The sequence below is a fragment of the Thamnophis sirtalis genome, unplaced genomic scaffold (assembly GCF_051295495.1).
Source record: "Thamnophis sirtalis isolate CommonGarterSnake01/CBP01778 unplaced genomic scaffold, rThaSir2_p1.2 scaffold_4, whole genome shotgun sequence".
Classification (NCBI taxonomy): Eukaryota; Metazoa; Chordata; class Lepidosauria; order Squamata; family Natricidae; genus Thamnophis; species Thamnophis sirtalis.
Genome location: NW_028261384.1, coordinates 20998607 through 21012662, shown reverse-complemented (window position 1 = coordinate 21012662; position 14056 = coordinate 20998607). Strand labels below are relative to the sequence as shown.

The window sequence follows — 14056 nt, the reverse complement described above, 5'->3', positions numbered from 1 at the left end:
AAGCATTATGCATTCAATTAATGCCCATTACTACTCTGTTGACTTTCCCTGAAGTGTGAGAAATCTTGCCAGAGTTTCCTGACTCATTCTCTCTGTCTCTCTATATATTACATATGTGCCCATGCACACACAAAAACATATACATATATCCCAGACCAACATAGAGAATTTGGAATAATTGCCATGTAACAGTGTTGCTGTCATTGTTGCCTGTTTTGCATGTAGAAACCCATGCATGTGGTGCTCACTATAGATCTTACGAAACATCTGACTCAGTTCTTCCTGCCCCTCCCATGAATTGAGCATGCTGCACAAAGATTAATGTTTACCCCACTTCCTTTTGTTGGTGATACAAGCTTGAAAGACCGCATAAGCAGTAACAACAGAATAGATATTGTTTTAGCATAGTCACTATTTTTTCTTAAATTGTAGGCAGTGAGTGGAAGGCTAGATAAGGTGGAGGGATATCCCTCGCCCTAAAAATGGATTCCTGCGAAGCAAAAGTAAAATGTGGTTCAAGTTTGGTATTCTTTTATGCATGTTACTATGAAAATGAAACAAATGTCTTGCTAAGTTCACAACAAATAAGAATCAAAATGAGAGTTTTAAAGAAGAAATGTTGAATTTAATAGCTGAGAATGCAGAAGAGCCTTTCATCAAGATTATATACCCTCTGATTTACGATATTTAGCTACACAGTGTAAATTGGTGCATGGCATAGATAAGATTGTTGTGACTCTTTGGGGTTTTAAAACACTGGCCTTAGATAAATGTGGAATACATGATTAAGAAAAGATAATGCATATCCAGCTGCACAAAACCAAGTTGCCAACACTTTGCTCCTGACTCTTCCTAGGTCTTGTTCGAAGCTTTCCCGATCTTTTAAAAATGTTTCATGTGCTATTAAACCTGTTAGGGATGTTAATTCTGAGGTTTCCTTTAAGGCTGCAAGCATCTGCCCATCAAAAAACATCAATCAGAGAAGAAATAAAGGAAGCCAAAGATGCTGCTGAGCAAGATCAGTCTGGAGAACCAGATTCTTCCACCCTGAGTTTGGCTGAAAAGATGGCCTTATTTAATAAATTGTCTCAACCGATAACAAAGGCAGTCTTTGTAAAGAAGAGGGATCTCAGAGAAAGGAGATCGAAAGCTCGTTATCAAACTCAGCCTGTCACCCTTGGAGAAGTTGAGCAGGTACAAATGCAAATGTTTTCTTCCACATGGAATCTAATGTCCTCTTTCACATAAAATCACATAAAAATGTAGTCCAGCACTTCATCCGACAGCAGCTCTACTGCTGTTAATCAAGCTATGTGATTAGTGTCTCAGCATGTAGAGATGACCCCTTGTCATGAGACAGACTTTAAACACCCAAAGAAATTTTTTTTATAATGCAAAGTAGCTATCTGTACAAAATTATTTATAATTTTTCAATCTGGTGAAGACAGTACAACATTGAAGTGACATGGTTTTTAATAAGACAGTTATAACGGTACCTAATAGCTGTGCTCTGCCTAAGCTTTTCTAAATTTCTAAATGCAAAGGCTGCCTCACATAAATTCTGTAAGTTCTTGAAGTACCTGAAACTGTTAAAATCTGTCTTATTCAGGAAAATGTGCTGTGATGTATTATCCTAAGCCAGGGGTGTTCAAAGTTGGCCACTTTAAGACTTGTGGACTTCAACTCCCAGAATTCCCCAGTTGAAGTCCACAAATCTTAAAATGGCCGACTTTGGACACCCCTGTCCTAAGCAGATCTCAAGTTCTAATCACAATTCTAGCCCTGAACTCCCAAAGCTGTGTACTTGCTCTCTAATTCTAAACTTGTTTACTAGGTAAAAAATAAATCCCTCTTGGTTTAGGTACAAGTACACCACGATTTTTTTCCATATTGGAAATTTAACTTTAGAAGCCCAGCTGCTACATGGAACCAACTTGCCTATAAATAGGGTAACCATGGACTGTGTTTATCTTCAGGGTTTAGATGATTTGGTTTATATGCAAGTTGTTTCCTGCCACTGTTGTTACACCCAATAATTGAACACAATTTTTATTAGGATCAGTGACCAGTGCCTATTCAAGAATTGTATCTATCTTGTTTTCATCTGTACGTGATCAATATTGCTAAACTAGCTTTCAGTGTTGAAAAATCATACAAGTAGCAAATATCTTCTTTTAACATTAAGTTAAGTATAATTGACCCATGTAGACATAGGTGTGTTGAGCTAATCTGGATATAATCATGTTCTGCAGCAAATAATATTTTTAAAAACCTGGTACATTCTATACATTTTATTTAAAAGTGGTAGCACTAGTAGCTTAAGCATATGTGTACAGTAGTTTAATTGTAGAATTAAAATATAAAAGCTAATGCTTCCTGACCATGTACATAAATACTTAAAATACAGTGCAAAGTATTTTTTTCAAATTAAACTATTATATTTTTATCTTACTGTTCCTCCAACTTATATACAAGGTTCTCACCAATTCCTTTTTCCCATGCTTATTTCCCAGAACTTTTAAAAGTTAGATTGTATGAGTTCATATATTATGCTAAACCAAAATGTCATTTGTTTGTATTTTGTGCTATTCGGTTCTTTATTAATTCAGCTGAACGGAGTCAAGCAGATGATGATTTAGTGTGATATATGGACTTAATTGGAAAACTTTCATCTGAAAGTCACCCAGCAAGTTTTCTGCTGAATGAAATATTTAATCTGAAACCCAATTTCTCTTTCTAATCCTCAGATAGAGAACTTGTGGCCTTACAGATGAATGCTTGACTTTAGCTGTCCTAATCAGAAATTGGGGCAATAAAAATTCTAATCCAACATTAGGAAAGGTCCAAGATTTCCCACTTCTGTTTCTGATTTCCCACATTCATCACCCAACCTATATGATTGTAGGTTTGTTAAGATGTGAAGAAAAGTAGGTTTGTAAATAAATATACTTCTCAGTTGATGAAAAGTGAACCATGGAGAATCTTGAATTGCAACTGTTTTCAGAAGCAGCATTTGAAAAATGTGGAATTATGGCAGAAGAGGAACAGAAAACACAATTGTTCTCATCTATCTCATTTTTACTAGTTTCCTTATGCTTCTGTACAATCATGTTGCCAGCTCAGCATCTGAAAGGTTACAATAATGAATAGCTAGCATAATTGCTGGTTATTACACAGTTTTTCTTGTAGACAACCAGTTTCAAGTCTATATCTCATCCCATAGGTACAAAGTGACAGTGAGAAGTTCAGTCTTCTGTCTCCAACTACTATAACATCTGTGTCAACCATGATATCTGCATTGTCACCATTATTTAATAAAGAACTCCACGTGAAGGCAGACGAAGATCCAATGACCGGTAAACCTGATTTCAAGTACCACCCTTCAGTGGAAAGTATGGATTTGTCATTAAAAATCACCCCAAAAACAGAATTGCGGCAGCCTGTGGCAGAAATCAGAGAGAACAATCAGCAGTTGAGAGACCATGAAGAAGCAGAGCCCAAGGAATTTGCAAAATGGGAAATGAATGGCGTAAGAAAGCATAGCTCCTTTGAGGAAGAGCCCCCACATCCTCTTCCTGATAAAGACTACAACAAAGAGATGAAATATGCATTCCCAAGAAAAAACAGCATGGAATTGCTTAGCCCACAGTCTCTTTGTCAGTGTACTGAAGAAAAGGTCATTGACATCCTGCCAGCGAAACAAGGAGTCAAAGGGCAGTCCTTTGAGGAGCTGATGGAGTGTGAAGGAATTGCTATGGACTCAACACTGCAAAGAGGTAAATGGTTCACTTCCAGTTCTTCGTTTGTCTAAATAAATCTTAATCTTCTCATTATACGAATTTTAATCAGCATTTAGCTCCCAGGGAAGGTGTGTGTTTGTATATGTGTAAATGAAAATGAAATGATAGGAAATGGATTGAAGCAACATGCCTTGTAAGCTATGATCTAAAAATACCCTTCCTTCCTTTTATAAATTCTTGTGTTTAAAATGTGCATTTTAAAAAGCTGCCTGATTAACTGGAATACATTTTTTAGTTTGTTGCCTGATTAATCAATTAAATATAGCTGTCCTAAATTCAATATGTGATTATAACCTATTAGTAGTTATTCTCAGGAAATCTATTTGATTATCAAATGTAGCAGTTAGATATTTTTCCTCTTTAATAAAATCAATGATGCTATTTTAATATCAATCTTCCATACGTTTTCCAGGGGGGAAAAAATCACAGTATAGCATGTGTTATTCTCCCCAGAGGCACGGAAAACCAAATTTCTAAAACTCAAGTTATGTTCAAAATTGTATTTATTTACTTATAAATTTTATTGGCCACTCACCTTAGCACAGGGTAAGATAAAGATAAAGATAAATTACCTTAAAAAGGTCTATTTTTCTTTATTCGTCTTTTTTTTTCTAATGCAAATTTGCTGAAATACTTTTACTGATTTAAAAAACGAATTCAAAATCATTTCTTTATAAAGTAATGTTTTATTCAGTGACATTATTTATAAACCATGGTTTATGCTTTAATTTATTGTGCACATCAAACCCTTGAGATTTAGTAAAGGTAAATTATGGCTTTGCATAATATGTGAACCAAATAAGTATTTGAATATTTGTACAACATATTAAAACATATGTCTTACTATAAGAATAAGGGCTAACATGCAGTTGATACTGATTGATATTTAGTTCTAAATGTTTACCTTTTTAAAAACAATCATTAGACTATTTGTTTAAGACATAAAAACCTTTCACGCTGCAATTATTTTATTCCCTGGCAATAAAACAATCCCAACAATCACATTATAGTGTTACAGAACAAATTTTTAAAACAAACTGACAGTATTTTTTTTCTGAACAATTGAGAAAAGTCAACTTTCACCTATAGTAAGAAATCTAGTATTCTTTTCACAGTTCCTTTTTTATGTGATATAGGATGAAAAGTGCCAATTTGTTCATCAGGAAAAACCTACTAGATATTTTGCAATCACCTTATGGAGAACCCAACTTTTCAGAAATTACCTTTGTATAGAGGCCTATTTTATATATTTGAACTAAGGGTGATATGATTTAGTGACTTTGAATTGGCAGTCTTACAGATACAAATTCTGATTACGTTTATCTTCTATATTATTATGAGCAGAAGTACTAAGCAAGGAACACAAATAGTCCATGGGCTTTGGATCTATCATCCAAAATCTAACCAGGACTAAAATCAACCCAGGTCAATTCAATGCTGCCACCTGCTGAGAAGTATTTGTTATTACTAATCCAGACAAATTGGAAGGTTCTTAGGAATATTAATAAAAACTATGAAAATAAATAGTGCTTGAATAATATAAAAGGTTATCAGAATCGCTATTGCCCAGTGAATTGAACATTTGAAATTAAATTTATTGAAAAAGTAATAGCGTTATATTACAATTGCTTAGCACTTCAGGCATTTGGGAAAAAAAGTTATTTTTTAGAGATTAATTTAGATTATTATGTTTATTAAATTATAAAAGGTTATTATTTTAGATTTTTCCACCTCTATTATTTTTATAAATAACTCGTAGTAGTGAACATAGCTAATACTCCTTACTTTTATTTTCTCCACAACAACCAGTAAGGTAAGTTGGGCTAAGATAGGGAAGCCCAGAGTTACCCAACCAGGTTTCATGCCTATGATGGAACTAGAACTCACAGTATCCTGGTTTCTAGGCTAGCATTTGTGGCTTGCAGCACGTGGAAATGTGAAAATCATAATGCCACATCCAAAGCAGCGTCATCTTTTCCAAGGCACACCAAGATTGAAAATCTGTCTGGAAAGTTGAAAAACCACATCCAGACATTATACAGCTCTATGTAATCACCAGGAAGTCAATCTTGGAAGATTTTTTTATCATATTTTAAAAGCTGCAGTAATCTATTAACTGTGAGGACAAGCATTAACATTTAGTTATGAGTACTATAAAGGCATATTAAAAAGTAGAAGTCGTTTATCGATTTAATTGATGCAAAATATGCAGGAGATTCTTGCAATGAAGCACTAATGATGAATTTCTCCCCTTCAGAGATTGATGAACCATCTTCAGAGTTTAGAGCAGCTGCAACAGAAAGTGTTTCTCAATCAGCAGCAGTGCTGTCCTGTAGGCAACAGGAAACCTTTGAGCTGTTAGGAAAAGAAGGCTTTAGTGACAGTAAAGCTGAAATAACAGAGGACACCCTTGATGCATCCAGCAAAACTATGTCCATTAAAGAAAGGTAAATAGACTCTTCTGAGTGTATGATTGTCCTCTTATTTATAGGAGGAGTCTAGTTTAGTAATGATACAGAAGACCATTCCTTGTGGACAATCTTCATCTATATAGTGTACCTTGGTACTCGCCGTTAATTGGTTCCAGGAGGCGGAGGGAGTACTGAAAAACGGCGAGTACCAAACAAACCATGTGACTTAGCACATGACCCTTTGTAGCAAGTTGCGAGGCAGCTGAGACCTAGTAGTTCTAGCTTGCACATTGAGTACCAAACAAATGATGAGCATTAGGCGACCTAATCTTCACATTGAAATGCGTCAGGGTACCAAATTTGATGAGTTTTAAAGTAGGCGAGTACCAAGGTACCTCTGCATATTTTAAGGCACCTTTTTTTTACTGCTAAAAATAGAATAACATGACCCACAATCCTATCAGATAGTTAATTTGTTAACTAAGCCATCCTTGCAAACATGAGAAAACAGAATCTGAAATGTGGTTTTAATCAGACAGCTGAATAAATGGTTAACTTTAAGGAGAGCAAACCAAACAATTGCATATTACAGTTATTCTGTAGCCAAAATATAGCTGTGAATCCAGCATTTAGCGAGTATCCTACTCTTCTTTTTTAAACAAAGAGCTTTTTTTGGTGGTATGTTGTCGGCATCGAACTGAAAAAAAAATGTTATGCTTGCTCAATCCATATGATGAAGCAGAATGAATTATAGCAATTGAACAAATGAACATGTTACAATACACTATTTCACATCTGTGCAAAATCTAAGCTCTCTTGGCATGGTTTCCTTTTAAGCATACATTATATACAATTCCCAATACAGCTATTGGCCACACATCGTTTTTTCCATGGCAGGATTGCAAAGTAAAACTGTAGTTTGATCGTTTTAGTAACTTTCAGAATTATGTCAAGATGTCAAGATTTTCATACAGCAAGCAAGAAAGTAACATTTGCAGGCTGCATGAAGAACTGGGACTATAGGTAGTTCTCAACAACTATCTGTTTAGGGACCTTTCAAAGTTATAATAGCACTGTAAAAAGTGATTAGGACCATTTTTCACACTTACAACCATTGCAGGATCCCCATGGTCACATGATTAAAATTCAGATGCTTAGTAATATTTACGATAGTTGCAGTGTCCTAGGATCATGTGATCATCTTTTGCAACCTTCTGATGAGCAAAGACGATAGGGAAGCCAGATTCACTTAACAACTGTGTTACTAACTTATAAACTGATGGGATTCACTTAACAACTGGGGCAAGAAAGGTTGTAAAATGGAGGAAAACCTCACTTGGAATAGAAACATTTGGGTCAATTGTGGTCATAAGACCAGTCACCAGTGCAAAGTTTGCCACCTTCATAAATTTCCTGGTGGGGAAATATTGTGTTGTCATCTCAGAATTGTCGCTAAAAATCCAATGTTTTCATCTGTCCAATAAAATCTCCTATGGAGGAAAGTGGTGGTCATAATTTCTGGAGGAGGGATTGGAAAAACAATGGCTGGCAAATGACAGAGAATATTAATTTTGATGTCAGTCTATTGCAGCCTGGCTTCTTATAAGTACATTATATCCCTCAAAGAGAGGAAAATCAATCTCTCTTGAACAAGAAGTAGCATTGTTTCTCCTAACTTATATCTTTGAACATATAACTTAACACTCCGTTTTGGAAAGGAAAAGTAAGAATAATTGTATCCAACCATGGTATGGACCCATATTTGTACCAAAACTCAAGTGCGCGTGTAGATTATGATAGAGGTGTCAGATTAAGTTCAAGTGATTTGCTAATTGGGTGCTGGAATAGATGGTACAGCTGTGTATATTTCTGTCTCCATTGTAAATTATCTTTTTTTATCTTCTTGTTTATTGATAAAATTGCTCGTTAGTCTTGCATCAGCGATAATTGGAATATGTCATTTTTTTAAGGGCCAAATCCAGGTTGCTTATAATCATATTGTAATTCTTATCATGGCAGATAATATTCTATATTGTTTATTTGTATTTTAACATTCCTTTTTGTATAATGTCAATTCACTTAAGGTTTCCTTTTTTGTAAGGGAAAACAGAAAGTAAATATAAGGAACATGAAATGAAAGAAGGATAATAGTCCATTTATAATAGAAAAATATGTTTGAATTCATTTATCTGCCCTGAGATAAAAAAGTTCAAGTGGAAACTGAATTGGGACAGTGTCCTCTGTTGTGGTGCTCCGTTTCTCAATCTTACTTTGAAAATTCTAATGTTGCATTTTTGGATGGCCTTCTTTAAAAGCACCTTCACAGCACTAATGTCCCTACCTGTACAGACATTTCGGATTTTGGAATAGGATATGATCAAGATTGAGATGCCAGTTCTTAAATGTGGAGTGGACATCTTCATTTAGTATAGAACATCCTATGTTTGAGTATTTTCAGACCTCACTATTTGGTAGGGCGTGTCTGAATTTGCTTCAAGTTGTTGTTGTATCCTTTTTGAACTGCATGCAATATTCCAAGTGGTGTCTGACCAAGGCATGGTAGATCTCAGGACCACACCACCAGCGTTCTTGTCTTTTCTTTCTTAGTTTTAATTGCCAGTCTGAGTTTCATTGGGTCACGCCCAAAATAAGATGAAGAAGAATGCCATTTTAGTATTTAAAAGAATAAATACAACTCTTGATATGTTTTTCAAAAGAACAATTTAAAATCACTTATTACTGAATTTTTGTTCATATGTGATGTTTAAATGATCCAGGATTCATTGTATCTATGTAATATTACTTTTATTTAAGGATTGTGTCATGGGTTAGTTACGAAAAAAAAAATTTCGTATAGAAAAGAATATGAAGTATGATTATGTCAAAGAGTAAGGTTTCTGAAAGTCAGAATTTGCTTTGTCTCCATTATTGAATGGAATTCTCAATGGAATACATTTAGTTACTTCACACAATTTATATTCATAGATCCAACCAAGTCCATATATTTTTCTTTTCTTTAGGCTGGCACTCCTAAAGAAGAGTGGTGAGGAAGCCTGGAAAAACAGATTGAATAAAAAAACGGAGCATGGACGAGCATTAGGCACTGAATGTAGCCCTCAACTACAGGAGAAGGAGCAGCTATTTACAAAGAAGGTACAGTTCCCTATATTTAGAAAGCATTCCTCTTTAAAATGTTCTTTTTTTACTTCAAAAGTTTCCATAGTGGGAAAGAAGTTCTAAAAAGACAAAAAGTTCCATATATTACACAATATTAAATCACTCATAGTATTTAGATTGGCCGTACCATAAATTTAAGTGTTTTATATGGTTTCCATTGTGTAACCTCATTGGTTTGCCAAAAGTAGTCATCTTTATACAATATTTCATGCAATAATCTGTCAAAAACAATCTTTATAAGCATATGCTACAGTAAATCATGTACTTTTAAAGTACAATAAATTCTATACTTTTAAAGTTTGGTATTTTTATATTTCTTTAAGTATTTCTGAAGCAATACATTATTTCTATGGTTTTATAAGAAGGTAAGATATAATCTAGAACTGTTCATATATTAGGATTTCATCTCTCCCCAAGTTTCAAAATACTCTGAACACATATTTCTGTATCACATCCTGGATTTGGTTTTATGTAGGTTCTCAGCAATTTGGTTAGTATTCCATTACTCAGGCTGGGGGGTGAAATTCTACGCCCCTCAGACAGGGTTCGCAATTTGGGAGTCCTCCTGGACCCACAGCTGACCTTAGAACATCATTTGTCGGCTGTGACCAGGGGGGCATTTGCCCAGGTTCGCCTGGTGCACCAATTGCGTCCCTACCTGAACCGGGAGGCACTCGCAACAGTCACTCACGCCCTCGTGACCTCAAGATTGGACTACTGCAATGCGCTCTACATGGGGCAGCCCTTGAAGAGCATTCGGAGACTTCAGCTCGTCCAGAATGCAGCCGCGCGAGCGATCGTGGGTGCACCTCGGTACACCCACGTTACACCTATCCTCCGCGAGCTGCACTGGTTACCGATTGGTCTCCGGATACGCTTCAAGGTGCTAGTCGTCACTTATAAAGCCCTTCATGATATTGGACCTGGGTACTTGAGAGACCGCCTGCTGCCAATTACCTCCCAAAGACCCATTAGATCACACAGGGCTGGCCTCCTCCGGGTTCCGTCTACTAGCCAATGTCATCTGGCTACTACCCGGGGGAGGGCCTTCTCTGTGGCAGCTCCAGTCCTTTGGAACGAACTCCCCGCAGAGATTCTGACCCTCACCTCTCTCCAGGCCTTCTGAAAAGCCGTCAAGACCTGGCTGTGTCGGCAGGCCTGGGGTTGATGAGTTCCCTTCCCCCCTCGATCTGTGTGGCTGTTGGTTGTTTTTAAATGCCTGTATTTGTAGTTTTGTGTGTTCCCCTTTCCCTCCTTGGGTTTGTGCGCCGCCCTGAGTCCCGCTGGGAATAGGGCGGCATATAAATAAAACGAAACCTAAACCTAAACTTAATTCCCAACATGTATATCCCACAAGTCAGTCCACTCCCAATCTTGCCAGTGTATTCCTGTCCACTCATCCATTGCCAATATCCTGTCATGGCATAGCCACCAATCTATCTATCTTGTATTCTCCTTGCTTTCACTTCTCAGCTGCTTTTGCAACTAACATCCTAGTTTGGGATATCCCAGTGGCTCTGCCCATTGTCTTTTTTTTTCTTCCAACCAGCCCATATTTCTGCATCCTACAGACTAGCCCTGCTTTATTCTATAACTAGCTGATAATCCAACATTGCCTGGTATTTATTTATAGGGGGGGAAATGTCCAGACCAAACGTAATTTCTAATATAGGATTTCCTCCCTTACCAGAGGGAGCCCCCTTGTGGAGTACTGTGAAGCCACTACCATGGCAACTCCACTGCGCTGCACAATAGAACCTATTTTGCAGCAATACAATAGAAGACATTTAAAGGCACAACAGGCTGCATCTTAATAGAACATACTCCCCAAGGGATGTCAGGGATATCTTACTCCCACAGTGTTTGTCTCCAGAGAATAAGTCATCTGTATACCAAGTTTGGTTGAAATTGCTCTAGGCTTTCCAGAGTTATAGATAGATAGATAGATAGATAGATAGATAGATAGATGGATGGATGGATGGATGGATGGATGGATGGATGGATGGATGGATGGATGGATGGATGGATGGATGGATGGATGGATGGGTGGGTGGGTGGGTGGGTGGGTGGGTGGGTGGGTGGGTTGGGTGGATGATAGATAGGTAGGTAGGTAGGTAGGTAGGTAGGTAGGTAGATAGATAGATAGATAGATAGATAGATAGATAGATAGATAGATAGATAGATAGATAGATAGATAGATAGATAGATAGACAGACAGACAGACAGACAGACAGACAGACAGACAGACAGACAGACAGATAAATTCATTCATTCATTCATTCAAAACTTGTATTTTGGCACCTTCTGAAACCCCTCCATTATGAGTAGTTTATGGATGAAATGTTTTGGATATCAGTGGAGAATAGCAGTTAGTAATTCAGTATATCCTATCTGGCTCTAATTCTGTATGAAATAGTGATGTGTATCTCAGAAGGAAATTTTGAAGGCACATGAGACACTATGACACATGAACGCATAATTTGGGGGGGGGGTTCATTGTGGGAGGACTATCATGTAATGGTAGCCAAAAATCAGGATTTGCTAGTATCTTTCCTGATTAGCACAAATAGGACATTTAAGATTATTCCTTAGAAAGCTATGCTTAAATATTTTTTCTCTTAACAGCAGGATAAATGATTAAAGTAGATCAATGCAAAAATGTTGTGCCATTCAGAAGATGCTCCCCGCCTGCTTGTTTCCTCAAAGCTGGCATGTGTAAGGGTTGAGTAAGCTGTTCTTCTGTCTCTGTACCAGTCAAGGCAAAACACATCCTTTTGGGGTTGGGGCAGTGTTGAAACTTGCAAGTGGACCATTGTTCTTTTGGCATAGCTCTTGCCTCATCAGCTTTCTCAACTCTTGGGTGTAAGCACGTCATTAGTAGTCAGCCTTTGGTGCAGCCGAGTCATGTAGGGAAATGAAAAACAACACCCTGGCCATGTCCACCCTGATCCCCCAAGTCAAACACAATCCTGGTGCCGCCTTCAATTAAATTGAGTTTGACGCCCCTGGTCTAGAAGCCCTCTTTATTTAAATGTGCAGAAAAATTGCACATTAATTTCTTCAGAGGTGGGTATTGTGCATACAGCATTCTACATATCTTTCCTTCTCAGAAGAATTCAACAGCGGCTTTTAAAAGCTTTCCCAATCAGCTTCTGTGCAATTACACAAGTACAGAAGTGTTGTTGTTTTTTAACAAAGGGATTGAACTGGGATGGTTGCTAGCTTTTTTGGGGGGGGGGATATTGATGAGGGGATTGTTCTTATGAGAGACTTTATTACAGTTCAAGGGACAAGACTGAATTATGTCTTTTGCATTCTTATTGACTGGCTTCTGGTGGGAAGCATTTATTTGCTCATGGAGATTAGAAGATTTTCATTGGATTATTGGGCCAGTATGAGCCAACATAATTTCATGGCTGGCTTCAAAATAATGTGCAGACACTCCAGAATGAAATTGAGGCTACACAGAAGTGTCCATAAGCGTCAGCCAGACATTTGAAACAGGAACACATTTGTTTAAAACGTGTATGAATTGATTTACTTGTATAGGTGTAAATTTAGATTTCCAAATTTGAGATTGTTTAGGATCTAAAAAGCAAAACTTAAAATTTGCTCTGAAATTGAAGCCACAGTCATTTTTCAGTAGAGGTGTATCTTGTGAGTGGCCAGGTATTCCATTGAGCAAACTGATCAATGATTTCTGCATGTTACATAATTTAAATCTCAGTTTACAACAGGTTTCTTCCTGCCTGGGAATAAACAGGTTTATTCCTGTTTGGGAAACACCAAAACTGGTAATAGGCAGTCCAGACCCAAGAGATTATTTCATCCTCTGATGACCTTAGGAACACATCAGTTATGTATTTATTCTTTCTGAAAGTGTAAACCCATGTAGAACAAGCAGATTCTACTTTACAAGATCTCTATCAGAATTCAGTCTCAATTTATTTATTTTGTCCACTACGTCAGTACAACCAGACTGTAGTTCAGAGCATCCAACTTCTCCTGATTCATAAGGAAAAGAAGAGATGAATGCTGTTAGCTTACTAACAACATCTAACATGAATAATGCTACTGATAAGTAGTGTCATGTGACATCTTACACTGTTGCTTGCTGGGAGCAGAGTTAGAGTCACCTAATTCTACTTCCTGAGACAATGCTTTCAAATTAGGAAGAAAATAGTACCACACAACATTTCCAGTCCCCTCATAGAAACAGGCCCAGAGAATACCCTAGTCAGCTATGAAAATTACAGACCAAACAATCAACATCAATAAAGCCCCATATCTCTATTTGGGTCATGTATCAAGGCAGAGATGGTTGATTCAGTTCTAGAGCTAGCAATGAACCCAATCTGAAAAGAGCGGTGTTTCTTGACATGCTAGACTGCATCAGTGTTGGGATTCAAATAATTTTACAACCGTTTCTCTGCCCTAATGACCAGCTGCGTAGGCATGGCTTGGTGATTGTGTGACTGCATGGGCATGGCCAACTAAACATCATTCAAGTCGATAGGCACTTCACCTTAGTTGTTACAATGTAATAAGGGTTAACCGGAGAGGCAGTTTCTGTAAACAGGGCAATAAAGATTAGGCTAAAAACAACACCAGAATGTTTTCTTCCTGCCTTCCTTTCAGGATTAGCCCTGTAAAGTGGGGAAAAAACAA

At 37.2% G+C, this 14056-nt stretch overlaps 1 protein-coding gene across 18 annotated transcripts in view; it reads left to right on the top strand.

Moving 5' to 3' along the window:
- SVIL (supervillin) overlaps positions 1 to 14056 on the top strand; it is a 172524-nt gene that overhangs the window by 119646 nt on the left and 38822 nt on the right. For all 18 annotated transcript variants that reach the window (XM_087712569.1, XM_087712568.1, XM_087712560.1 and 15 more), the window contains 4 exons: positions 945 to 1194; positions 3224 to 3776; positions 6058 to 6247; positions 9232 to 9364. In XM_087712569.1, coding sequence (XP_087568695.1) covers positions 945 to 1194; positions 3224 to 3776; positions 6058 to 6247; positions 9232 to 9364 — 1126 coding nt within the window. The remainder of the gene's footprint in view (positions 1 to 944; positions 1195 to 3223; positions 3777 to 6057; positions 6248 to 9231; positions 9365 to 14056) is intronic.